General features: G+C 41.5%; 1 protein-coding gene across 1 annotated transcript; it reads right to left on the bottom strand.

Annotated features, from left to right (window-relative positions):
* Positions 1-82: 82 nt before the first annotated feature.
* Positions 83-6,672, bottom strand: LOC111608177 (E3 ubiquitin-protein ligase TRIM33-like). Its single transcript, XM_023331430.1, has 6 exons — positions 5,076-6,672; positions 4,783-4,994; positions 2,095-2,206; positions 1,938-1,994; positions 1,070-1,192; positions 83-832 (listed from the first exon to the last, which is right to left on the bottom strand). Exons 1-6 carry the CDS (start codon positions 6,333-6,335, stop codon positions 554-556), a joined length of 2,043 nt encoding a protein of 680 aa, XP_023187198.1. The 5' UTR covers positions 6,336-6,672; the 3' UTR covers positions 83-553.
* Positions 6,673-26,132: the final 19,460 nt, after the last annotated feature.

Genomic DNA, 26,132 nt, shown 5'->3' with positions numbered 1-26,132 from the left:
ACTCCACATCAATGGACCTCATTGATGTTAATCATAAAATCATAAAACAGTTTAATCATGAAACAGAAATGCTTCCATGAGGTGCAGCTGCACAAAGAAATATTTTATTCTTCAACTAAAGTTTTGGCTTTTTAAGGCAGTTTGAATAATTTACTGATTCTGATATCGTCACAATCAGCTCAGTCTGATTCATCAGCAAAAGTTTCTGCAAACATTTCAACTGAAAAACACTTTAAATCTAACAATGTGTAAAAATTATTCCATAACAGAAAAATAAACAACCTTACGGTTTAAAGTTGTTAGTTTCAGTAACTAATATTAGTTTCATTGTTTACTCCCTGAGAGAAGCTGTGAAGTTTCACATATAAATAACTAACTGATCTGCAAACAGAGAAACCAAAAGGCACTCAGAACCCCGACCCACATCGGGCCACCAGACCGCTTCGGTTCCACTCAGACCGGTTACTCAGACACGTTGCTGGAGCCGGTCCAGTAAGCAGAACTTCTGCAGTAAAAATGTTTGAAGTTTTAAATGATGGATTAGTTAAATTTTTCACATCTGATACGTCTGGTCTTCAGGATTTACGCTCCTTGGCCTCTTGGCTGCAGCCGGTCCGTTCAGGTCCATCAGGTCCTTCAGTCTCTTCTTCAGAACTTTCACCTGTGAATCGGACAGCAAGTTCTCCCCCGAGTCCAATGGGCCAGGCGGCGGCGGCGGCGGGGCGCTGCCAGGCGGTGGCGGCGCCATCAGTAGTGATGGAGGAAGTTCTGATCCCAGCGTTTCCACCAGCCTCTTCTGGAAGCTCTGCTGCAGCTCCAGTAAAGCGTTGCCCTGGAAATGGCAGAAACAGGTTGAGGAAGCGATCAGACCTGCAGAACCGGACGGTCCAGTCCGCTGGACCCACAAAGGTTCTGCTGTCAGCATGTTTATCTGCACTAAAGGTGCAATACAACTTTTACTTTTAAGGCCTTTTCTCTTATTTGCCTGACATCTGAGAGCAAAACACATTTTGTTGCTATTTTTATCTGAGTATTCTTAGGATGCAAAGCTTCAGCTCGTCATTCGTACCTGTGAGGCGTCGCTGAACAAATCCCAGAGGTCCGAGACCACCTGCGCAGGCGTTTGATAGGGAGGGGAGAGATGGTGGCTCAGACGCTCCGATATGAGCATGAGGTCAGACCAGAGGTCCAACTGAAACAACAGCAGAGACGATGAGTTCTTACAGCGCCATCTGGCTGCAGACTAGAGCTCTTTCTGCAGGTCGGGTTTAGATAAACCAGAATCCAGAACCTCTGGCTGAAAACATCCTGACTGTTGTCATGCAAGGTATATTTACAAGACAAACCTGTTACACTTATTGATGTTGAATAAAGGCTTCTGGGTCAAAGTTCATCTGCTTGGCAGAGAATTTCAATGAAAGTAAAAACATGAAGAAAAAATAAATACTTTGTGTTGAACCTCAAGGCTTTTATTTGAAAAAGATTTACATTTCTAAGTTCAAGTCTCATCTTATTCTGCGCCTGTATCTGAACTAGGACTCAATTTAATTGTGCACCTTGAATATCCTTCACAGGGCCACAAATGGCCCATGAACCACATTTTGGACACACCGAGCACACACAGTGGCCATATATATATATATATATATATATATATATATATATATATATATATATATATATATATGTACAGTATATATATTACTGTTTTATGTTTAGATGAAGCTTTTCACTGTTTTTTAATGTTTTGTCCCCAAAAAAGAAAAAAACAAGATTTGAAATATTCTCCAAAGAATAAACAGCAAAGCAGAATATTGTTAATCTGGGAGTTTCAGCCTTGAAGAGGTTAAAAAATGAATAAAATAGATTTTTTTTGGATTATTATTTCACCAAGGACACTGGAGGTCCGGTTCTAACCGACTGGCACCAGAACTGACCTGAGAGAAGTGTCTGCAGCCTTCGACCTTCAGGTGCAGCAGGAGAGACTCACATCTCTGAAACACACAGAACTGGGTTTAAACAACCAGAACCCGGCCTGATCGGGGCACATGACCCGCCCGCCCTGTCCCACCCCACAGTCTACAGGGTTCTGACCCGCTGGTCCTGCAGGCTGAGGGAAGAACCGCGTGGACTCTTGGGTCTGTCGGAGCTGTAGGGGTCCGAAGGGTCTGACAGGTCCTGACAGAGTGAGCAGACCAGCTCCGACCTGCAAGACAGAGATCAGGGAAAACCTTTGAGAGTCTATCAACAACATGGAACTCCGCCCATCTGGACCCGACCCGGTTTACATCTATCAAGAACTTTCTTATTCAGTGGTGGGCACACTTCACTAAACCGCTAATGCGCTAATAGCAAAGCTAATGTTTCATTTACTGCTTTAGCATTTTTGCTAACTTTGAAAACTCTTAGCACACTTAGCTTTCCCTAAATTAATTTTTCCAGATAACTTCTAAAGCGCTAATTAACCTAGAAATATTCAACGACGGTAAATCTGAAACCTGGAGTGAAACGTCTGCTGCAAACAATCACTTCAGTCTGAGCGGCTTACCCTGCTCTCCCTCGTCCTTACTGATAACTTTGCCTGTGACTTATAGTAAAGTCAGTTTTTATAAATATATTTACATTGCTGAATCAATAATAACTGGATTATTTGAAACCTAAGCACTTTTATTTTTCCCTTATTTCCACTTCCAAGCTGAACCAGGCCAAGATGCTTCTGGCCGAAATCAGAGACATTAGCAGAATTACACAACGACTCCAATCGGCAGAAGCAGAGATTAATATTCTGCAGAGGAATACGGAGACCAACCCAGATTCAACTCTACAAATGACAACGACCAGCTCAGCGTTATACAATGACTTTAGTCAACAGAAATGACGATTAAACGGCTGGAGGTGAACTTTGAGATAAACGCTGCCTGTGGAAATGAAACAATTCTTCCTCAAATTGAGCTGCTTTGTTCGCTCCGCACAAAGCAGCTCATCCTGGATCGCTCAGGGCGCCAAGCCGAAACAAAAGTCTCACTGCAGATCCCATGAGACAACTAACAGGGAGAACTCCTCACCTGGACGACTCAGTGGCCGGCTCTGAACAAAAACCCACCTTCAACTTCAACCACCAAAGAGAAATAAAGAAGCAGCTGGAACCAAAGTAGCTCCACCGACCCGCCTCCAAGGACAAGGCGACCAGCCCGAGCCTCAAAACATTCTGACTGTGGGATCCCACTGAAAAACGGATTTTCTGCACTTCAGCCGGAGCCTCTGTCTGAGGGAAACCTCACCTTCAAACATCAACAATGAGGCAAGACCAGCACATCCACCCCCCAAAGTCAACACCATGAAATGGAAAGGTATCCCAGAAGGGCTTATTGTTGGAGATGAAGCAGTAAATGGAATCAGTCACGTTTGCAATGCCAAGAAAACGAGAGTGATTTCTTTTCCCGGTGAAACTGCATCTGATTTAACTCACAAAGTTCTCTCTCTATCCATCCATCAGCCAGATATTGGCCACTCCAGGCTGGACATGATAAACAGATGGCTGATTAAAAGCTGCTCTTCCAGCTCAGTGACCTTCATCAATAACCTCTGGATCTATTGGCAGCGCTTTCACCTTTTTGGAAGAGATGAATGCTCTCTTAATTAACATGATGAGGGCGTGCCGTGGTGGCGGAGGGGTCAGAGCGACCCACATTCAGAGGCAACGTGACCTCGATGCGGCTGTCGCGGGTTCGACTCCCGGACCCAACGACGTTTACCGCATGTTTTCCCTCCTCTGCTTCCCCCCTTCCTGTCAGCCTACTTTGAAAAAGGGACAATAGAGCCCACAAAAAGACCCCCTGCAGGGCGATTAAAAAAAATAAAAAAAGAAACATGGGATGAAGCTACTCACTGAAAACACTGAGTCCCTTTAAATCTAGACTAGAAACTCGTCTGTTTAGAGTTGCCTTTGAAACGTAATTGATTAAGGATTGAATGACGGCACTTGATTCAATGTAATGTTTCGATTCTTGATTCTGTTGCATGACTTTATGTTTTTATCATGTAAATATCTTTCACAACATTGGAACCTCAAAACATTGTCCTGAACCGTATGCAACAAAATTTCGTTCTGTATTCACCCTGTGCATGCAAAATGACAATAAAGTCAGTCTAAGTCTAAGTGAAATGCCTTGTTGCTGAAATGTGCAACACAAATAAAATTTGATTGATTGATAATGACAAATTTAAACCAGATGAGGGCAACATACGATGTTGCATCACTGACATCTGCTGGGTGTCAGCATGGCTGAATTGAGTTAATTATTGTAATTACCTTGTTGCTGTAGCTGTTTAGAGTTAGCTTTTGCTAAATACCGTGTGGACATATCTCTTTAACATTAGTGGAACTAACATTTATGTTTAGCGCTAGCGCAATTAGCTTAGCAGTTAGTCTTGACCACCACTGATTACATTAAATATTTAAAGACTGAGGTTTTAAGGAAGTTCTTGCTCGCGGTTTTCAGGGTTCAGCATTGACCACAGCAATGATGTTGCAGAAAGCTTGATTTGGACTTAAACAACCTCCTTTTCTTCAGCCCAGATGCTACATCTGAACCAGGCTCCGGAGAGAGATCCAGTAGGAAGGTACAGTGGCTCACTTCAGGGATGGCTGCTCAGACATTTTTCTTAAAGCACCACCAAGTAATTTCTAGGAGTATGGATCTGCAGATGACGTCACACTACGTCTAAATTGCACCAAAAAACTCAAGATCAGCTCCATCAGCAGATGAAGGTAAGTCCTACCAGATGTCCGGTCCAAACGGAGGGACGTGGCAGTCTCTGTGGTACCCCCGACCGCAGATGGTGCAGATCTTTGATGCACTGGACGATCCACAAGCGGCACAGGAAATGACCTCCAGAGACAGTGGAGACTCTGTAGAGTGAAGAATGGTAAAGTCTTCGGTGACGTCAGAGTCGTGGTCAGAGACGATCTCTGAGACGTCCTCACCGCTGGACTGTGGGACAGCAGAACAAGCATAACAGAACCTGATCTGAGCAGATACTGTTGTTTGAGTCCATTAAGATGTAGAACCAACCTGATCGTCCTCCTCCATCTCCTGCAGATACAGCTCATCCTGCTTGTCTCCAAGGATGAAATGGTAGCGAGGCAGGTGCCGTCCAGGTCCAGGCAGGGACAGGGGAAGTCTCAGCAGAGACACGGTGGGCTGCCAGCAGAGCTGACCGTAGTCCGGCTGTTCAGTCCTGATGCTCAGCAAGTCTTCATCGTCGCTGTCAGATGTGTCAGAGGAAGACAGTTTGAGTCCTAGCTCAGGTACTTCAGACAAGGCAGTGGACATCCTGTCCTCTGACACCGCCGGTGAAGCTGCTTCATCAAAGATCTCCCTTTCTATAAACTTGAATGTTCTTGGTTTGGACTCGTCCCCTGGAGGTTTGGTGTCAACGATACCGACCTCAGCACCTGAACCTCCAACAGTAACTGGAGGAAGAAATGACCGGACCTCCTCAACGCTGGGTTGAACCTCGTACACGTCAGGCAGCGACTCGTCGTCTGACAGCACCACAATGAGGTCCTGGTCCGAGGCTCCAGTCCTGGTTGGGTCAGATGATCTGCACTCTAATGGTGAAGAACCTTGTACTAGTCTGTTTCGTTTGCCCCTCTGCTTTGAAGCAGGATTCTGCTGCTGGTCTTTCAAGGCGGAGGAAGGAAGTCCAACCTCGGAGATGAGACATTCTAGGAGCTGCAGGTTGTTGGATTCAGGAAGGTTCTGGATCTCTGGACTCCACCTGACAGATGGGTCATTCCCTGGAGGAGTTTGAGGACCGGCCAGGACCGAAGAGAGGGAACCAGAACCGAAGCCAGTCACAGGAGTCTGGCTGGTATTGGTCAGCAGCAGCATGGTAGGTGGGTTCTGGCCGAGAACCTGCTGGTTGAGACTAGACGACGGCTGGACCGGGACGTTAGACGTGTCCGGTACAAGTGGCTGAACGTTGGTGGGCAGAGCTGCTGTGGAAACTGCCTTGGGGAAGACCAGATTGGTGGATGGGAACGGAGGAACGGAGGGCATGGAGGGCGAAGACTCCATGCCTCCAGCCTGGCGGTTCAGTTTTTGGACCGGACTGCCAGGCTGGTTCTGAATCTTCTGAGGCCGTTTCCCAGAGAGTAACCTCTTTATTTTTGGAGAACCGGGTACCAAAGAGCTGCTGGACTTGGAAGACTTGGAGTTCTTCTTCATCCACTGAAACTTGACAAACAGTTTCTCTGAGCTGGACTCCAGCTGGGACTTGGTCAGAACGTTGATCCTGACCGCAGAATCAAAACCTCTGGAGGGCTCCATGTCCCGTTTCCCAGTAGGCTTTGCTCCTTCAGATCGGCCCTCCACCCTTTCAGAACCTTTGGTGGTCGAGGTTTGGAGGCGAACGTCTGAAGTCAACGAGGAAGAGGAGCTACTGGATGAACTCTGACCACGAACCGGACCTGAGGAAGGCGGAGACGGACTGACCGGAGACGAAGAGGACGAGGACGACTGACTGAGGAGGCTCCAGAGGAATGGGTTCCTGGCTTCAATGTACTGAGCGGCTTTGGACTTAACCACCGCAGGAACAGGAAGTGAGGTGGAAGCAGGAACAGGAAGTGAAGTGGAAGCAGGAAGAGGAAATGAGGCGGAAGCAGGAACAGGAAGTGAGGTTAAACCAGAAACAGGAAGTGAGGTGGAACCAGGAAGAGGAAATGAGGCAGAAGCAGGAACAGGAAGTGAGGTTAAACCAGAAACAGGAAGTGAGGTGGAAGCAGGAACAGGAAGTGAGGTTAAACCAGAAACAGGAAGTGAGGCAAAAACAGAAACAGGAAATGAGGTGGAACCAGAAACAGGAAGTGAAGTAAAAACAGAAACAGGAAGTGAGGTGGAACCAGAAACAGGAAGTGAAGTAAAAACAGAAACAGGAAGTGAGGTGGGACCAGAAACAGGAAGTGAGGTAAAAACAGAAACAGGAAGTGAGGTGGGACCAGAAACAGGAATTGAGGTAAAAACAGAAACAGGAAGTGAGGTTGAACCAGAAACAGGAAGTGAGGTTGAACCAGAAACAGGAAGTGAGGTAAAAACAGAAACAGGAAGTGAGGTTGAACCAGAAACAGAAAGTGAGGTGGAAGCAGGAAGAGAGTTGTTGGAAGAGGGAACCCTGGGTATCTGGGCTGGTCCCCAGGAACCACAGCTTGGGTCCAGCTTACTGCTGGAGGAAGACTTGGGATGAAGAACTGCCTTATTGTTCTCTATGAAGTCCGTCATGGCGTCCCCAGACGAGGAAGGGTAGGAAGAGGAAGAGTAGGGTGGAGGAGTAGAGCAGCTAATCCTGACGGACGGAGCCGAGGAAGCAGCGGTACCAGACCCAGAGAAAGGACGGGTTCTGATGAAGGTGCTGGTGCAGCCAGCTGGAGGAGCAGCAACAGAACTGCTGTTGGTAGAGGCAGTGCTGCAGGTCAAAGGTCGGCAGGTGGAGGTGGGCGGAGCAGGAAGCAGGGAGGAAGAGGATGGTGGCGCAGAGAAGGGGATCCAGGAGACGTGGAGTTTACCTGGAATCAGAAACAACGGGTCAGAATCTCTAAACAAAACCGGGTCCAACCCACTGGTGAACAGTTCTCTGGGCTGCTGCAATCCAGTTCCTGAACCCGACCAATCAGAACCTGTGATGAAATGAAGCCTCGCCTTTCAGCTCACCATCTGGATCAGAACTTCAGGTGGTTTAAGGAGTTCTGTGGAAGTTTTGACTTCACTTGGACCTCAGGATCCCAGAGTCTGGAGGAGTGGAGTGGATCAGAACCAGAACCCACGCTGCTGAAGGATCTGGGTCACCATCTCTGCTGGTTCTGGTCCACTGGGATTCTGAAGCCAATAGCCAATGCAGCGTCTACAAGAATATTTTACAGCTTCATGGAGATTCTGGTCTCATTTTTCAGCAGGACCTGGTACCGACCCAAAGTGCAAATGGTACCAGAAACTGGTCCAATAACCCAGGGGATATTGGGCTTTATGGGCCAGCAAACGGGCCGAACCTGAACCTTGGATAATCTATGAAGTATCGCAAAGAGGAAGATTAGAGACACCAGAACCAAAGATCTGAAGCAAGCTGGACTTCCAGAACTTCAGCAGAACCTCCGTGCTTTGCTGCATTAATGCAGTAATTCATGCAGAAGGAGTCCAGACCAGAACGGAGACACAAACATTTCTAAATCTTTTTAATGATCTGATTGAATATTTCTCTGTGTGAACCAGAACCATCAGAACTGGTTCACAGTTCTGATGGTTCTGGTTCAGTTCAGTTCTGATTGAATGAATCCAGAGGCCATGTTTGGTTTTTATAACCAGAACTGAATCCACTGAATCTCTGCTGCTGGTTTTAAAATACTCCGAAGTTTCATCCATTTTCTTTCTGCTTCTCATCAGACAGAAATTAAAGATCCAGACGAGCCAAACGAACCGACCCAAAGTGCAAACGGTACCAGAAACTGGTCCAATAACCCAGGGGATATTGGGCTTTATGGGCCAGCAAACGGGCCGAACCTGAACCTTGGATAATCTATGAAGTATCGCAAAGAGGAAGATTAGAGACACCAGAACCAAAGATCTGAAGCAAGCTGGACTTCCAGAACTTCAGCAGAACCTCCGTGCTTTGCTGCATTAATGCAGTAATTCATGCAGAAGGAGTCCAGACCAGAACGGAGACACAAACATTTCTAAATCTTTTTAATGATCTGATTGAATATTTCTCTGTGTGAACCAGAACCATCAGAACTGGTTCACAGTTCTGATGGTTCTGGTTCAGTTCAGTTCTGATTGAATGAATCCAGAGGCCATGTTTGGTTTTTATAACCAGAACTGAATCCACTGAATCTCTGCTGCTGGTTTTAAAATACTCCGAAGTTTCATCCATTTTCTTTCTGCTTCTCATCAGACAGAAATTAAAGATCCAGACGAGCCAAACGAACCGACCCAAAGTGCAAACGGTACCAGAAACTGGTCCAATAACGCTGGGGATATTGGGCTTTATGGGCCAGCAACCGAGCCCAGCAATCAACCAGATCTGATCCGAATCTTACCGAAATTCAGGATTCCCTCCACGGAGCTTCTGTCGGTGATGACCTTCACATCGAGCATCTTGGAAGGAGGACGCGAGTCCTCGTCTACCAGGTCCTTCATCTGGGAGGTGATCTAGCAGGAAACACACCTGGTTACAGCGTCCATGTTTGAGTTTAATGACTCATTTGACTTATTAATGAACTAATTAATATCAACATCTCAGGTGTTGAAAACAAATTAATGATGGAAAAAGGAAGACTGTTCATCTGGGAATCCCTGCAGCTAGTGGTGGGAAAACTTCTGCTAATGTGCTAACTAGCAAAGCTAAATTTTAACTTAGCACTTTTGCTAACATTGACAACTTTTAGCACACTTAGCTTCTCCTAAATTAAGTTGTTGAATAAAGTTTCTTGGTAAACAAAAAAACAGAAGAGAAAACAGAACTGCAACATAAACAGACTTCAAAATAAGAGTATGAATATAAACATCTAAATATTTGATGAATTTTTAACAGTCAGTAACCAAAACGTCAACACAGACATTGAACTTTATTCAACTGGAAGTTTATAAAACAGCCAAGTAAATTAGAGTGTCGGTATTTATTTAGGCGAAACTAAGTGTGCTAAACATTTTAAAAGTTAACACAAGCACTAAGCTAAAGATTAGCTCTGCTATTAGTGAATTAGAGGAACGGTGCTAACTAATGGTGCATAACAAATTAGAATTTAATGATATTCTATATTGTAGCACATGTTGTGTTATTGGCACATGGTGGGTATCAAAATTGTTGTAGTTAACAATTTAGCATTAGCTTCCACTAAATGTAACACTTCAGCATTAGCAAAACTAATGTTTATGATTAGTGCTTTAGGGTTAGCAAAGCTAACTTCATAGTTAGCAAATATCAACATCCTGGTCGCTATACCAACCATCAGGCTACATGACATGGAGGGCCAGGAAAAAATATTTCCTGTCCTGCTGTCACAAACTTATCCTCTAACTGAGGCTTTGACTGGGCCGTTGGGCCTCAGGATTTGACTGGGTTGGTCTGTGGAGGCCGGGAGGCGAGGAGGACGGGTCTCACCTGGGATATGCAGCCCACCAGGGTGGGCAGGTTGGTGGTGCTTCTGGCCTTTTCTGCTGCTTCAGTCAGAGGGACGTGGTTCTGCTGCAGCTGCTTCACCTTCTCCATCTTCCTGCTGATCTGGTTGCGCTCCACGTTGTAGACGACCTGCACACAGGAACAAAACCATGAGGTCCAGCAGGAAGCAGCTGATTCATGGAGGTGGAACCAGTAGAGCAAGTTTCCCCAGTCTGGCTGGAGTTACCTGGATCTGCTTGATGATCTCCTCGAACCTTTTCTTCAGCAGCTCCATCAGCGTGTCGACGTGTTTCTGCAGCTTGGAGGTCATGAAGGACTCGCAGTGGGCCAGAACCTGCAGCCTGGACCCAACAGCAGGGGTTAGAGCTGGATCGGGTTGGGTCGGGGTAGAGCCGGATCAAGTTACAGCCGTGTCAGGTTAGTTAGGTTAGAGCTTGGACGGGTCAGATCGGGTTAGAACCTGGAGACCTGCTGGCTCTCCAGAGGAGGATTTTATTGAATCTATTTAATGACATCGTTCCAGGTCTGCCACCCTGCAGCGCCCCCTGGAGACGTCACGTCCTCCTAACAGCAGCAGCTGCTCTGGACAGCAGGAGACAAGGAGGCCTCTCTTCATCCTGGGGACGGTCTCCATGGCGACCCTACCTGGTCTCCATGTCCTCCAGGCTCCTCCGGGACGCGTCCATCTGCGCTCTGAATGGCTGCATGCAGGCGTCCAGCTGCTTCTTCACACTTGCCACCGCTTTGCTGACAAAGTCGAACCTAGACAGCCCAGGGAGAGGTCAAAGGTCATGACACACACAGCTATTTTTGAAAGACTGAGCATTGAAAACAGCTTAGGCCTTTCTAATTGATTTAATAACAGCCGTACAGTGGAAGCTAAGTGTTAGCAGCATAACGTCCAGTTTTCAAGTTCGGCCTGGGAGGATTTTATTGATTGATGATAATGTCCGGGTCTTTGTCGTGTTTCCGGGGGACCAATAAGCATCGTTAAAATGACTGGAGTACGGCAGCTTTTCTCCTCCCAGAGCTGCTGGTTCAGAGCCAACAGCGGTTCAGAGCGCTGCAGGTGTATTTATGCAGGTGAGCGGATAGAATGAACACTGCGGGCGGCTGAGCATTAGATGATTAACGTAAGTGTAGCTTTACGGACGAACCAGAAAAATTTCATATCATCCCGGTCTCAACAAATGGGTGGCGGAGAACGTCGCGGCGCCACGTAGCTGGTAGATGTTTCTGTGTGTGACGAACAAAGGAGTCAAATTCGGTCGCTAACATGAACACAAAAGCTATAAATGTCTGGGCAAGGTGAAAATTAATTTATTAAGTTGACTGAAGATGAATACATAAACTTATAGCTGGAGTATAGACATTTTTATAAGAGCATTGTGAGCCTGCCTCTTTATTATTGAATTGAATATAATTTCAGATTCTTGTATAACTTTTCTTCAGGTTAACTTGGAAAGTGAGATATTATTGTTACGAGTTAATTTTCTTCTTCTAGGGAAGCTCAACTGTGAAAAATTGGACTGATGTTGATATGCAATAGTAACACTGCTGTTATGTTAGATTTACCAATGCTTTATTTTATCTTTTTTTATCCGATTACTCCATTAGTCGTAAGAATAATCAATAGATTACTAAAATATTCGTTTACAACAGCCCTAAACCAGAGTGAGTGAGTTCATGCTACCATGCTAGCTTAGCTAGCCATGAGAAGTTGAGCAACTAAAGTATTTCCTCTGCCTACATCTCCCAGGATTCTGTGCAGTTCTGGACCAAAGTTCAGTGAATATTCAATATATTTAATATTCTATCAGACGTACCATCTATTGATATTGATCACATGTTTATTGAGGTAAATAATGTTATTGATTTACTGTCCAGTCCTACTCGTTTGTTGTGTTTTGGACACAAAGATGAGTCCTGGTAAGCTACTGACTGCTAGAGATTCTCCTGACAACCCCGCCTGCTCCGTATAGTCCTGGTTTGATGGAGGGTGGAGGAGCACCTGTGGTTCTGGTGGTCCGCCAGCTGGCAGTCCCTGCAGGTGAGCTGGCAGCAGCTGAAGCAGAACAGCTTCAGCTCCTCAGACGGGTGGATTCTGCAGAACTTGGTGGGAAAAACCAAACTGGGTCCTGGGGAGGAAACAGAAACATCAGCAAGTCTGGAGGGAATGAGCCATAAACCAGGAGGAGCCGGGCTGGCGGACCTTCAGGCTGCCGGTTCAGAACTCGGTGGGATCGGGTCAGGGTGACCCGGCGGTGAGCCGCCAGGCAGGCGTCGCACAGAGCTTCGCTGCAGTCCACACACCAGCAGGAGGCCGAGGCGCCGTCACAGGTCCCGCACTGAGGAAGAAGAGGAGGAGGAAGAGCGTCAGGTCTGGAGCCACTTCCTGTCTCTGTCCCACTTGAACAGCACAGATCTGAGCTGTACCTGCCGGGCCTGGACGTCTCCTGGGTCTCCAGCTGTCTCCATGACGACCGGAGAGGTCTTCACCTGAGACGCACCAAACATCAGTAAAATGAGCTCCGAGGCTGCATTCACAGCAGGAGAACACGACCCAATCTGGGCTGCAACCAGAGCCGGCCCAAGACAATGTGAGCCAAGCGGCTGCTTAGGGCCCCAACACCACCAGGGGCCCCCAAGAGCATCATTTGATCTTACTTGAAAGTGATATATTGCATGTTTTGTACATATTACATACAAAGATATTAAACTTGCTAACTTGTTTAGCGTAAACTTTGTGTTTGTTTTAAGATGTTACTTTCAAATAGTCAATATGCCTCACCAAATTAATTAGAGCATCTTTCCTACTTCTGTATGGTGAAAACCAAGAACCATAACAAAACCCAGTATTATGTAAGACAAATGACACTAATAACAGTAGGTATGTTACACATATAATGCAAATTGGTACTGGTGAAATATCTGGTGCTGACATGTTGGTCGGGGCCCCGACTGCAACTACAAATATTTTAGTAATCGGTTCTTCGATTATTCTGACAAAATGTGCAAAACAATTTGCACATTTATCAATTAACCACTTAACGTATCAATATTAGAGAGACAATAAATTAAAAGATGCAAATAAACACATAATTCAATTCCTCAAAAGTAATAAATGCATTAACAATAATCTCATCTGTACGGCTCAAAAGTGCACAATATGCCTATAAATAATTTTTTAGTATTGAAAAGAAGTGCTGAAATATTCCAACCTAATAACGTCTTTGCCACTTCGGCACAAGCAGAGTGAGAAACGTTCAGAGGATGAAAACACTAGACTCCGAGCAACAATCAGAAGACCCAGCTTTCCACCAGCATTTAAACGCAACACTTACGCACAAATCTGAGGCTGTCTGACGCCTGAAAAGAGTCTCAAAAATCCTCATGCATCAAACCTGATCTGTGCGTAAATGCAGTTTTATCTGTGTGTATCAGGCGACTTGTGTTACTTATTTAACAATTGTAGGCGCAGGAGAAGGTTTGAATTCATAATTACCAGATTTGTGAAGTTCAAGTTAAAAAATTGTGTGTAGAAATTTAACGTTTGTAGAAACTGTAATTGTGTGTGTGTGTACTTTCATTTTGTATTTGGAATTTCTTCATATTTGTGTATGCATTTGACCTCATATTTACAAGTACCTGGGGTTACACACAAATTTTCTGTTTACCGTTAATAAATCATGTGTCACAGATACAACTATCCAAAGTTACACACAAAGATCCTTACACGGATTACAAATCCAGTATTACACACACACATGTATTTTGAGACTATTTTCACTCCATATTGGTGAATCTGAACCTGGTGAAGTTAAAACTGCCATGCCATGTCTGGATAAATCATATTTACAAAATATATTTGTTCACCTTAAATGCAATTTTGGCTTATTTATTGTATTTTCAGCAAAACTCCTGTTGAGTCCGAATACTCCAGTTAATTAATGGATTATTAAATTAGTTGACAATTATTTTAATAATCGATCCATTATGATTAAATCTTTGCAATTAACCGGGCCTTCTTATTATTAGCTTCTTTTGTCTGGTTCTGATCTGGTTGTAGTTTTCAACAACTTCTTTTTTTTTAATTATTTGAAATCAACATGCGTACATCAAATGTCACTATTACAGCAGACTTAGGCATGAAAAACAATATAATCTTACATTCTACATTCCCCATTTTCCGGTGTAGATATATCACAGGAAAAACAATACAAATGATAATAATAAAATGTAATATTAAATTAATGCAGGGAAAGTGTAGAATTAGCATATCAGTTGTGGAAAATAATGTTCAAAAGGGAACATTTTTTTTGGACTTTGTGATTTTACACAAGTTTTAAAAAGTTCACATATTTGTACAAGTAATTTTTAAAGTGAGTAAAATTAGGAAGTCATGCATGTACTTTGTTCCTGTGAATAAAACAGTTAGCTAGACACAAAATAACGTTGATACAGAGTTCCTATTTTTTCCCCATTTAATAACAGACCAAAAACTATGTGATCTCTACAGAGGGAAACTGGTAGTAATGGAAAATTACTGTTAAACTACGTTTGTACACATACGACTGCACCTCTGCCCACCACAGCAACACCATCAAGTTTGCTGATGACACCACAGTGGTGGGGCTCATCTCAGGAGGCGACGAGTCCGCCTACAGGGGTGAGGTGGAGCAGCTGGTGGTGTGGTGCAGGGAGAACAATCTGCTCCTCAACAACTCAAAGACAAAAGAACTCATAATAGATTACAGGAGGAATAAAACGGACATTACACCACTAGCCATTGGGGGAAAACGTGTGGAGAGGGTAGCTGATTTCCGTTTCCTGGGGGTCCACATTGAGCAGGGCCTCACATGGAACATGAACACCTTGGAGCTGATAAAAAAAGGCCCAGCAAAGACTGAACTTCCTGAGGGTTCTCAGGAGGAACAGCATCAAGGAGAAGCTGCTGGTGTCCTTCTACAAGTGCTCCATAGAGAGCATACTGACCTACTGTATCTGCGTCTGGTATAACAGCAGCACTACGGCTCAAAGGAAAGCTCTCCAAAGGGTTGTGAATACAGCCCAAAAAATCATTGGCTGCCCTCTCCCCTCACTGGAGGACCTGCACAGCGACCGCTGTCTAAGAAAAGCACAACACATCACAAAGGACACTTCTCACCCCGGACCTTCTCTGTTCACACTGCTGCCTTCAGGCAGAAGATACAGAGCAACCAGAACCAGAACCAACCGTGTCAGAGACAGTTTCTACCCGACAGCAATAACAAAACTAAATGCAATCAAAAACAACCATTAATCATCATGAATGATGGATGTGAGAATGTGGCTGTTCTTATTTATTAGTTTTTGTTTTTTTACCAGTTATTTGTTGATTCTTACATTGTGTGTGAATTGTGAGTTATTTTTTTGTTTTTAAGCATATGCACTGACTGATGGCACCTTTTAAATTTCGTTGTCCTTGTGACAATGACAATAAAGATTTATCTCTATCTCTATCTCAAAAAGGTCTTAAGTTCTTATTGTGATGCAACACATACCCGTTATTCCAAATTATTGTTGGGATCGAGGAAAAATGATGTATATGTATCATTTTCCAATACAGCAATATTTGTTTCTGAAACTCTCTGACAAGAAACTTCAAAACCTAATGTGAGCAGCAAGTTCAAACCGCATAGCTGGCTAAAGAGGAAGTTAGGAATATAACACCAGAATGAACTATGATGGCTCTCAACTTCACAATCCGTCCATAGACGGCGGCGGCCATCTTTACTGTCATAAACAGACCGCTGCTGCGCATGCGGGTTGCAAACCGTTCACATAAGTCTGGTTGCTGATGTGGGCCACTGAGTGGACCGGGATGTTCTCTGTAGACCAAAACATTCTAGAGTAAAACATTAGTCCATATTTGTTCAGCAACTGAAAATAGGTCCAAACTGGGTCAACAGAACCGAGCAGGTCTGTACTCCTCCAGCAGGGGTCGCTGCTCAGTCTGAAGAACATCAGTTGTTTCTTCTAACGGTAAGATGAGGAGATAATTCTGGTCCCAGAGCTACAGAACCAACCCAAAAGAACCTCCTGGGTGTTTCTGCTCTTCATCATCAACAAACATCTAGCTGGCGGCAGGTTCACATTTCCCTGAGCTTAAAGGAGACTTCCGGTGGAAATCTCCCTCTTTCCCGTTTATTAACATGGAGTCCAGCAGCAGTTGAACTTCTAACGGACTCACCTCCTGCCACTTCCGCCTCTCCGCTCCGTTCCTCTGTCCACCATCAGCCGCCCCTTCCTCCCGCTGCTCCTCTCGGATCGATTCAACTCCCACAGCTTCACGTTTAAAGTTCTGGCTCGGTTCTGATCAGACATCAGGTGGCTAAACAACAATTCCACACCAATTGCCGAATGTCTTCTTCTTCTTCTTCTTCTTTTTGTTTTATGGCGGTTGGCAAACAACTTTCAGGTGCATTACCGCCACCTTCTGGACTGGAGTATGAACCAGATGCCTAAACCCTATAATCTCCCTATTAGACCTGTTTTTCTAAGAAACCTAAATACGGAATTAAAAACCACATCTCCAGAAGATTTTTGTAGCAGATCTCTAATATTTAATTTAACTTTATTCCTATTTAACTCTTCTACTAATTCCTCTCTTTCTAGATTATATTTATTACATTCCATAAAAATATGTATAACTGTTTCCAACTTTCCACAAAAATTACATAACCCCGTACTATGTTTATTTATTATTTTCAAAGTACTATTTAACCCTACATGTCCAAATCTTAACCTAGATATAATATCTTCCTCTTGTTTATTCCTATTTTCCTTTCTACACTCCCCCACTTTTTTTTGAATACTATAATAAAACCTTGCTTTCTTTTCACCCTCCCATTGTTCCTGCCACTTCTTCTTGTAATATATTTTACTTATACTCTTTATCTCATTTTTACTATACTTAACTTTCAATTCAATTTCACTTCTCTTACTCGCACTCTTTGCAAATGTATCTGCTAATTCATTTCCAACTATTCCAATATGCGCCGGAATCCAAATAAATTTAACAGTAGATCTATTTATCCCCATTTTATGTATTGATTTATTTATATCTATCAATATGTCTTGTCTTGCTTCCGACTCTTGTTCCATAATACTTATTAATGCACTACTTGAATCGGAACAAATTAACACTTTCTTGTCACTTAATTCTTCACTCCATTTTAACGCCATTGAAATAGCCAGTAACTCTCCTGTGTATACATTCAAACTATCCGTTAATCTTTTATTTTCCATGATGTTTAAATCCGGAATTATAAATGCTATCCCTACTCTATCATTTACCATTTTTGATGCATCTGTATATATTTGTAAGTATTCTCCATATTCCCTTCTTACGTATCTTTCCACCTCTCCTTCTACTGTTTGTCTTCCTTCTTCCAACAATGTTAAATCAACTTTCATTTCTTTTTGTATCCATGGCGGATTACATGAAAAATCCACTACCGGGCTAATTAAACATTGATCTAATCCTATTTCCTTTATTTCTTTATTTATTATCCATCCAAAACTATTTACATTTACATTCTTAACACTTTCTTGGCATGGTTGTAATATATTATTTATAGGATAACTTTTTTTATGCCCTTTTACGTTTGCCCAGAACCCTACTCCTAATTGTTTCCTTCTTAACTCCAATGGCATTTCCCCCATTTCTACCTGTAGTGCTGACACTGGTGTTGTCTTCATTGCTCCACAGCAAATTCTTAACGCTTGATACTGTATTTTATCTATTTCTTTTAATAAGGTACTGGAGGCAGAATTATATACCACACATCCATAATCTATTACCGATCTAATAAGTCCAATATATAATATCTTCAAAGTTTTCCTACCTGCTCCCCATTCTTTACCTCTTAAACATCTCATGATATTTAATATTTTTTTACTTCTCTCTATTATTTTACTAATATGTATTTTCCATGTAAGCTTTTTATCAAACCATAAACCTAAATATTTGAATTTATCTACCCTTTCTACTTCTTTATCATACATTTTTAATTTTATCTTAATGCCTACCTTCCTATTAGTAAAGTTAACAAATTTAGATTTTGAACTTGAAATTCGAAATCCCCATTCTAGCGCCCAATCTTCTACTTTACCTAACGCTTCTTGCATTTTATCATTTAGAAATGTTATATTTCTTCCCCGTTTCCAAATAAGACCATCATCCGCAAATAAAGTCATTCCAAACTTACCTTCGATTTTACTAAAAATATCATTAATCATTATTATAAATAACATTGGACTTATAATACTACCTTGAGGAGTGCCATTTTCAGTTAAACATTTTGAACTTACTTCATTTCCTATTTTAACTCTTATATTTCTATCAGTTAAAAAATCTTTAATCCAATTATAAATTTTACCGCTTAGCCCTATTTGTCTAATTTTAATCAGTAAACCTTCCTTCCATAACATGTCATATGCCTTCTCAATATCCAAGAACACTGCCATTAAAACCTCTTTATTCACCTGTGCTTTTCTGATTTCATGTTCAAGCTGTACCATAGGATCTGTTGTACTTCTTCCTTTCCTGAAGCCATATTGATATTTTTTTATTTTTTCTCTCGATTCTAAGAAGTAAATTAATCTATTATTCACCATTCTCTCCATTACTTTTCCGACACAAGATGTTAACGCTATTGGCCTGTAACTTTCAGTTAACTGAGGATCCTTACCTGGTTTACATATAGGAATAATAATTGATTCTTTCCACTTATCTGGCAAAGTTCCTTCTTCCCATATTTTATTATATAGTTTTAGTAAAACTAATTTACTCCTTTCATTTAAGTTTTTAAGCATAACATAATTTATTTGGTCCTCCCCTGGTGTTGAATTTTTTGTATTCTTTAATGCTTTTTTTAACTCTGTCATTGAAAACTTCATATTTATAGTATCATTATCAACCATTTCCTCATTTATTCTTTCATTATATTTTCTCATCGTAAATTCTCTTCCTTCTTTCTCTTCTTTACTAAGATTTTCATTACTATGCACTTTAGCTAAAACTTTTACTAATAACTCTACCTTATCTTTATCTTCTATAATCATATTTCCATTATTTTTCAGTATTGAGAATTTATATTCCTTTGACTTTCCTGACATTTTCTTAATTGTATTCCATACTCTATCTAATGCTGTAGTTTTTCCTAATGATTCACAATATTTACTCCAATAAAACTTTTTCGCATTTCTAATCTTCCTCCTGACTTCTGCTTGTTTCCTCTTATAACTAATTAAGTTTTGGAAACTAACATCTTTTTTAAGTGTTTTAAAAGCCTTATTCCTTGCTTTAATTGCCATTGTACATTCTATATTCCACCAGGGGACTATTCTTTTCTTTTTAATCCCTTTACCTTTTGGGATTGCTTCTTTTGCTACTTCAATAATACTCTTACTAACTTCTAAATTTAATTCGTTTATTGATTTATTTATATCTATATTTATCAATCTATTCTCACTCATATCTTCATATTTCCTCCAATCAGCGTCTTTAAACCTCCATCTTCCTTGAGTATTTACCTGTTCTTTTTCCATATCTAACTCAACTTCAATAAATATTGGATAATGATCACTGCCTATTGTACTATTTTTATTTATTTTCCATTTACAACTATCTGCCAGACCTTGTGATACTAGAGTGAGATCAATAGCAGATTCCTTACCACTAATCACATCCAACCGAGTTCCTTCCCCATTATTTAATACTACCAATTCTTTTTCCTCAATTATTCCTTCTAAAATTCCCCCATTATAATCATCTTTCTCACCCCATAAAGTGCTGTGTGCATTAAAATCCCCACACCATATTAGCTTCTCTCCCCTGTGTTTAATTATATTTTCTAACTTTGCTTTATCTATTTTCTTACAAGGATTATAATAATTTATAATTTCTATACTTCCATTTTTTGTCCACACTTTAACTCCATTAGCTAAGCTAATTCCGTGTCCAATTGAATCTTAATAAATTTTATCTTTTCTTTTATACATATAGCACATCCTCCTCCATTTCCATTTCCTCTGTCTCTTCTTATAGTTGAATACCCACTAATACTAAACTGTAATGTTTGTTTTAACCAAGTTTCTTGAATGCAAATTACATCTGGTTTCTCCTTTAATCTATTAATAAAACCTTTAAACTCTTGACCATTAGCAATTAGACTTCTAGCGTTCCATTGTAATATTAAAATTATATGACTATTTGATTTGCTTCATTTTCACCTGATCCCTCTCCTTGTCTGAGTTCATCCTGAATTCTTTCCCATGATAAGTCTGTAACATTAAAGAATCTTACTGCTGCTTTCACTATGATTTTAATTTTTTCAGTTTTAGTCCTCGCTTGTTCTGAACAATTTATAATGTAGGCTAAGAACGGGATCAGTTTTTCTAGCGTGACATTATTTTGATCTTTACCTATCGTCTTCTTTTCTAATTTAGCTCTTTGACTTACCCCTGCACTTTTCACCTCCTTTACTGCTTCTGCATATGACATTCTCTTCTCTGTTTTTAGTTTTTGAACTTCTACTGCTTCTTTTCTCACCATACACCCTGCATATGCTGCAGTATGATCTCCTCCACAGTTGCAACATCTTATCGGCTTCTCTCCACATTCCCCATAAGAATGTTCTCCTCCACACCTACCACATCTTTGCTTCCCATTACATATTTTTGCTATATGTCCATATCTCTGACATTTATAGCATCTCATCGGTGGAGGAATATAATTCCTAACACTGAAACTCAAATAACCAATCATTATTTTATCTGGTTTTTCTTTTCCTTTAAACTCTAATAGCACAGAAGTGCTATCCACTCTTTCTCCATTTCTGAAAGCTTGCAGTCGTCTGATATTTGTCACTTCTCCTCCTTTAATGATTTTCTTTAACTCATCTAAATTTTCTCCTAATGGAATCCCTGATATTACCCCTTTCATTCCTCTCTCTTCTCCCATTATTTTCCTCTCCGTTATTTCTCTTTTACAAATCGACTGTAATTTTAACGCTTTATTCTTTTGTTCAGCATTTTTACAGATAATCAACAGGCTTCCATCTCTTAACACTTTAGCTAATTCCACATCTCCAATTACTTTCTTTAAACCAATAGATAGAGTGATTGGACTCACTCCTGTCAAATCCTGTCCAGCTCTGAACTTCAAAATTACCTTGAACTCCTCCATCATTACTTTCTTTCGTGTCTCGACATTTTCCTCCTCATCTTCGAGAGATCTTTTTCCTGTATTTATCCCTTTCTTACCCTTATCTTTTCCTCCTCCACCTTTCTTATTTTCTACCACCGACCAACTTGTTTCCATTCCTTCATCCTCTGAGCACCCTCCACTACTACTAGCCATCTTAGTTCACTCACAGTCCAGATTATGCCTCTAAACCGCTCTTCCACTTCTTAGCTTCTCGTGACCGAACCACGCTCCGTCCGAGTTGCCTCTTTCCGTAATCTCGCGCCTAGCCAGTTCTGTCTTGCCGAATGTCGACTGCGCATGCTCAGTTTTGGAGTGAGAAACTGTGAAACCAGTCCGGTCCCCAACTTCCGGTTCTGTTCTGTTCCGTTGCATTTAACAGCTGTTGGCAGTACAGAAAAACACTTATATGGATGAAGTTAAATATTTATTTGGGCTTATTAGTATCCAAAAACAAAACAAGAGGAGTTGTTCAAGTCTCAGATTGTTTAGTAAAAATAAAGTTTCAGCCATTGACATGAAATCTGAATATTTGAGAAATTTGTTAAAGCAGGTTTCAAAGGTTATTTATTCACATTGTTCTATCATCTCAAATTATATGGGGTGCTGCTAGTTAGGAATAAATCATTCTGTTTTCCTCTGTGTCCTAACTGATGCTCATATACACAGGTGTTGGCGTGGTCATCGAAGGGCAAAGATAAGTTGGACAAATGCCTCCCCACTACTGCAGCTGATCAGAAGGAGTCACCACTTTATTACAAACAATCAGATCAAGCAGAACATCTGACTGGAAGGTGGCGGGTGCTTCAGGATCTTCTCTTGTTAAATCCAGACCCAAAACCAGTTATTTCTGCTACTTCTGACAGCAAAACTCTTGCAGAAAATGAGTTTTTAAACTTTCTGGTTGTCAAAATGAAGACATAAAGCCATGATGACATCATTTTATCGGCTGTGAATCATTTGGATGGAGTGGATCGAGGCCTCTAAAAAAGTCCTCTTTGAACTACAGTATGTCCAAGTTCCAGAGACAGCAGGCTTAAATCGTGGCAGTGACAGATGCAGTGGCAGCTGCAGTGATAGATGCAGTGACAGATGCAATGGCAGCTCCAGGGGGGGCGGGGGGGCTGTTGTTCGGGAGGAGGGGGGGTGCCAATTGGTACCAGGCCGCGCAATATATTTTCAAATCTCAATATTTTTTATATTTCAATATTTGAAAATATTTCAATGATCAAATATTTTATTGAGGATTTCTGTTTTGGCAGGGCTGTGTCTAACCCTCAACCCTCCTCCACCTCCACCTCCAGGCTCTCCAGGCTCTCCAGGCTGGTATCCTTCACCGACCTCCACCACCAGTGTTGGGTCCCGGGGATGACATTCCTAATCAGCATCAGGAATGCTCATCCGAGCTTATTGCAGTTCACAGCTCGATGTCCTCCGCCGGGGCCCCAGCGCCAAAGAACTTTAATTCAATAAACCTTTTTAATCGCCATCTTTCTCCGTCTGAGTCTCTCCACATTGAATTTTTCTGTGTATACAACAAGTCAAAACAAAACACATTTGAACAGTCAAATATCTCCAGCGATGACTTTGGAAAGCAAAAATATTTTTACTGTACATTTCAAATATTTTCCTTTGATTTTCTAGTTGTACTTTTTAGCTCCACAAATTGACAGCAATAATTTGGCTCATTTAGCCTGTTGACAAAGAAAACAATGGAGGTTAATTTCAGTCATATTTTCGACATGTTATTCATTCATTGGTAAATGTCACAGTTTCAAATGAAATATTTATTAAGCAATTTAAATCAACTTTTTCAAGGTATTCTAATTTTTTAACTAGCATAGCGTTTCTCAACAGGGGCGGCACCGCACCGCGGGGGGCGTTCAGAGGACGGCAGGGGGCGCTGGCGGAGTTTTTTACCAAATGGGGGCGCTGCGATTTATTGGGTGGCGTTTGCTCCAAGGTCAACTTTACGCCTTACATGCACAACAATACAAGTTTAGACTTTGAGTAACTTGCTAAAACTGTATTATGTAACATTTAAACACGTTTGGCTGCAACTGTATCGATGGCAACTCTTCTTCTCTTCAGTGTTTAGCTTCTTGGCGCAGCTCCTCAGAGTTACACCGACTAATGACGTTACTGTGTGTCTGGTGTCTGATTTTCAAATATTTTATTGAGGATTTCTGTACATATGTTTTGGCAGGGCTGTGTCAAAGCAGCAACTTATATTAAAAAGTGTTTTATTGTCCGTCTGGATGCTGCCCGCTTCCATGGAAGGACAAAGGAATATCGCTCTTATAAACATGTGATGACTAAAATCACGTTACCTTCAGAAAAATGAACTAAGTTAAATAAAGAAATCCCTCCATGGGTGATTCCACCATAGAGATCGTTCATTTTATAGTTGTTGGTGCTGTAAGTGATCCGGTATGAAACAGTACCAGCACTTTTGAATTTTAATCATCAGAATACTGGGATTTCCCCGTTATTTTAAAAGGTTTACGTCAGTCCGCCTTTCCCCATCGCTGCGCTTCCTGACCGCCCCGCACCGTAAAAAACCGATAAAAACTCCGAAACAAGAGAACCGGGGGGAGCAGCAAACTAGATGTGAATCAGGATCAGAGAGTTCGGCGGTGAACAGTGAAAAGGAAAAAGCTTTTAGGTACAGATCAGGTGATGAGGCGGTGCAGCAGGTGAATGGCGTGATGAGTAAAGATTACTGGTGATGAGCGTCAATACAAACGATAAAATAAAACTGGCAACAGGAAGAAAAACTGACAATAAACCAAGAGAGGATAATACTACTCAAAGAAAACTAAATGGAAATGAATTAAGAACAAAATGCAAGAATAAACTAAGAAACTAAATTAACAGGAATAAACTTGTATGGTAAGACCTTTTGAGCAATAATTAATACAGAGGCTTGTATGGCAAGAACAGACAGACACTATTTTCAGATAAAAGGTAAAATAATATTGTTGTGTTTGTTGAGAGCACATCTAGTACTAAGAAGAAATATATTTTACAGACAATATCAGTAATAAGGAACTTATCACTTATTTATATTTTTAATTAGATTTTGTTTTATATAATTATTTCTGCAATATTGTTTTTCATGTCAGTGTTAATGCCATGATGCTGTTTAGTGACTCCATGACACTTTCAGTTTGACTCATTAAGATTTGATTAAGATCCAGCTTTGCTCTTAATCAGAGCAAGATGCCACAGAGCTGGTTAATATACTATTATAGATTAATAGCTTTACTGTAAAACCATTATCTATAAATCTATAGACAGGTCTATTAAAAAATATCATCCATGTTTCTGTCCATTATTTGTGTGGCATTAAAAGGATCTGGAACTTTTGTTTTTCTACCGAAAGCTCTGGTTTGCACAGTAAATGCCATGTGGGTGAAATTTTATAGATGATACTCTGATATCCCATTCTCCTGAAGGCAGCACAGAGCTGCACCACCAGAAATAAACACTGAAGATAAGAAGAGCTACGACTGATATTGTTTCTGTTCTATCCGTGTTTTAATGTTGCAGAGCACAGTGTTTTCACAAATAGTTCAAAGTTTAAAGTGGTATTGTTGTACATCTTTTATCTGGCCATTTGACATGATCGACTCTAATCTTTTGACCCACATGCAGACTCAACAAGTCCAAGTCTAGGAAAAGGGATTTATTAACAAAAGATCGAACACAATGACAGGTCCACGTAGCGTCTCTGGATAATGGAAGTGATCCACAAACGGCGGCACCTGGAACAGAGCTGTGTTATTGGTGGTCAGAGGTGAGTTGATCCAGATGCAATAGGAACTGCTTACTCATATGACGGTTCTGGTGAACTGTGGGGGAAGGTTGTCCTGAAACCCGTGTGGAGTTTGGTGAGGATAATGTGAGCCAAAGGTCCAGATGGAGTTAAATGATGGCTGGGAATGGGCGGAGCAGGCAGGCAGATTCTTCGAAGCTCTGGTAGCAAAGCTCGAGAGACTAAACATAAGCTAAAACTAGCAGAAACCGAGAAAGAGCCAGAGAGACTACCGGTTAATCCTCCAGCACTGATTGAAGAATCTGCAGCTCCTTTATTCCCAACCCCTGATGAGGCAAATGATCTCCACCTGTGTTGGCTGCCCTGGCTCCTCACCAAGATCCTCGCTAGAGAAGATGCGTTACTCACACGCACACACACATGCACACAGGTTCCTGACACCATTTTGTGAAATATTTAACATCTAACATCAGAAAATGGCACAGAAGAATATTTTTGTCCACTCTGATTGGCTGCTGATAGGCTTACTGATTCTAAGTTGAATGTCCATTCATTGCATTTTTCGTAGACGCCTGTAAAAACATGTTTTATTCCCATGGCTTTTTTGTCCTCTGGAAAATTATTTTTGATGATAAATACAGAAACAACCATAAAAATTAAATCATCAGCAATAGTGATAGTAATATTAATAATAAAATAATATTCAGGGCAAAGTAGCCTACAAATTTTTGGTGTTTTTTTTTTTGGTAAGTCTGATTTTAAATTAAATCTCCAACAGAACTTTTACGTCTCCTGCCTGCTGCATTTGGGTCCACACTTCAACCACACACATCATGACAGACGGTGGGAATGCATTGAACTTTAAAGTCACTCTGTCCATCATGGTCAGTTAGGAATGAATATATGTAATGTAAACATTTAAATATAAAT

The sequence above is a fragment of the Xiphophorus maculatus genome, chromosome 3 (assembly GCF_002775205.1).
Source record: "Xiphophorus maculatus strain JP 163 A chromosome 3, X_maculatus-5.0-male, whole genome shotgun sequence".
NCBI lineage: Eukaryota > Metazoa > Chordata > Actinopteri > Cyprinodontiformes > Poeciliidae > Xiphophorus > Xiphophorus maculatus.
The sequence above is the reverse complement of the archived record's forward strand: the minus strand, read 5'-3'. Positions and strand labels throughout refer to the sequence as shown.

What these genes read in the sequence shown, in the direction of transcription:
- LOC111608177 (XM_023331430.1), bottom strand. Translation starts at nt 6,335, where the DNA reads ATGGAGCCCTCCAGAGGTTTTGATTCTGCGGTCAGGATCAACGTTCTG. An exon ending in CCGTTTGGACCGGACATCTG is followed by an intron (nt 2,207 to 4,782) that starts GTAGGACTTACC and finishes TCTGTCTTGCAG; the next exon opens with GTCGGAGCTGGTCTGCTCAC. An exon ending in TCAGCCTGCAGGACCAGCGG is followed by an intron (nt 1,995 to 2,094) that starts GTCAGAACCCTG and finishes TGTGTGTTTCAG; the next exon opens with AGATGTGAGTCTCTCCTGCT.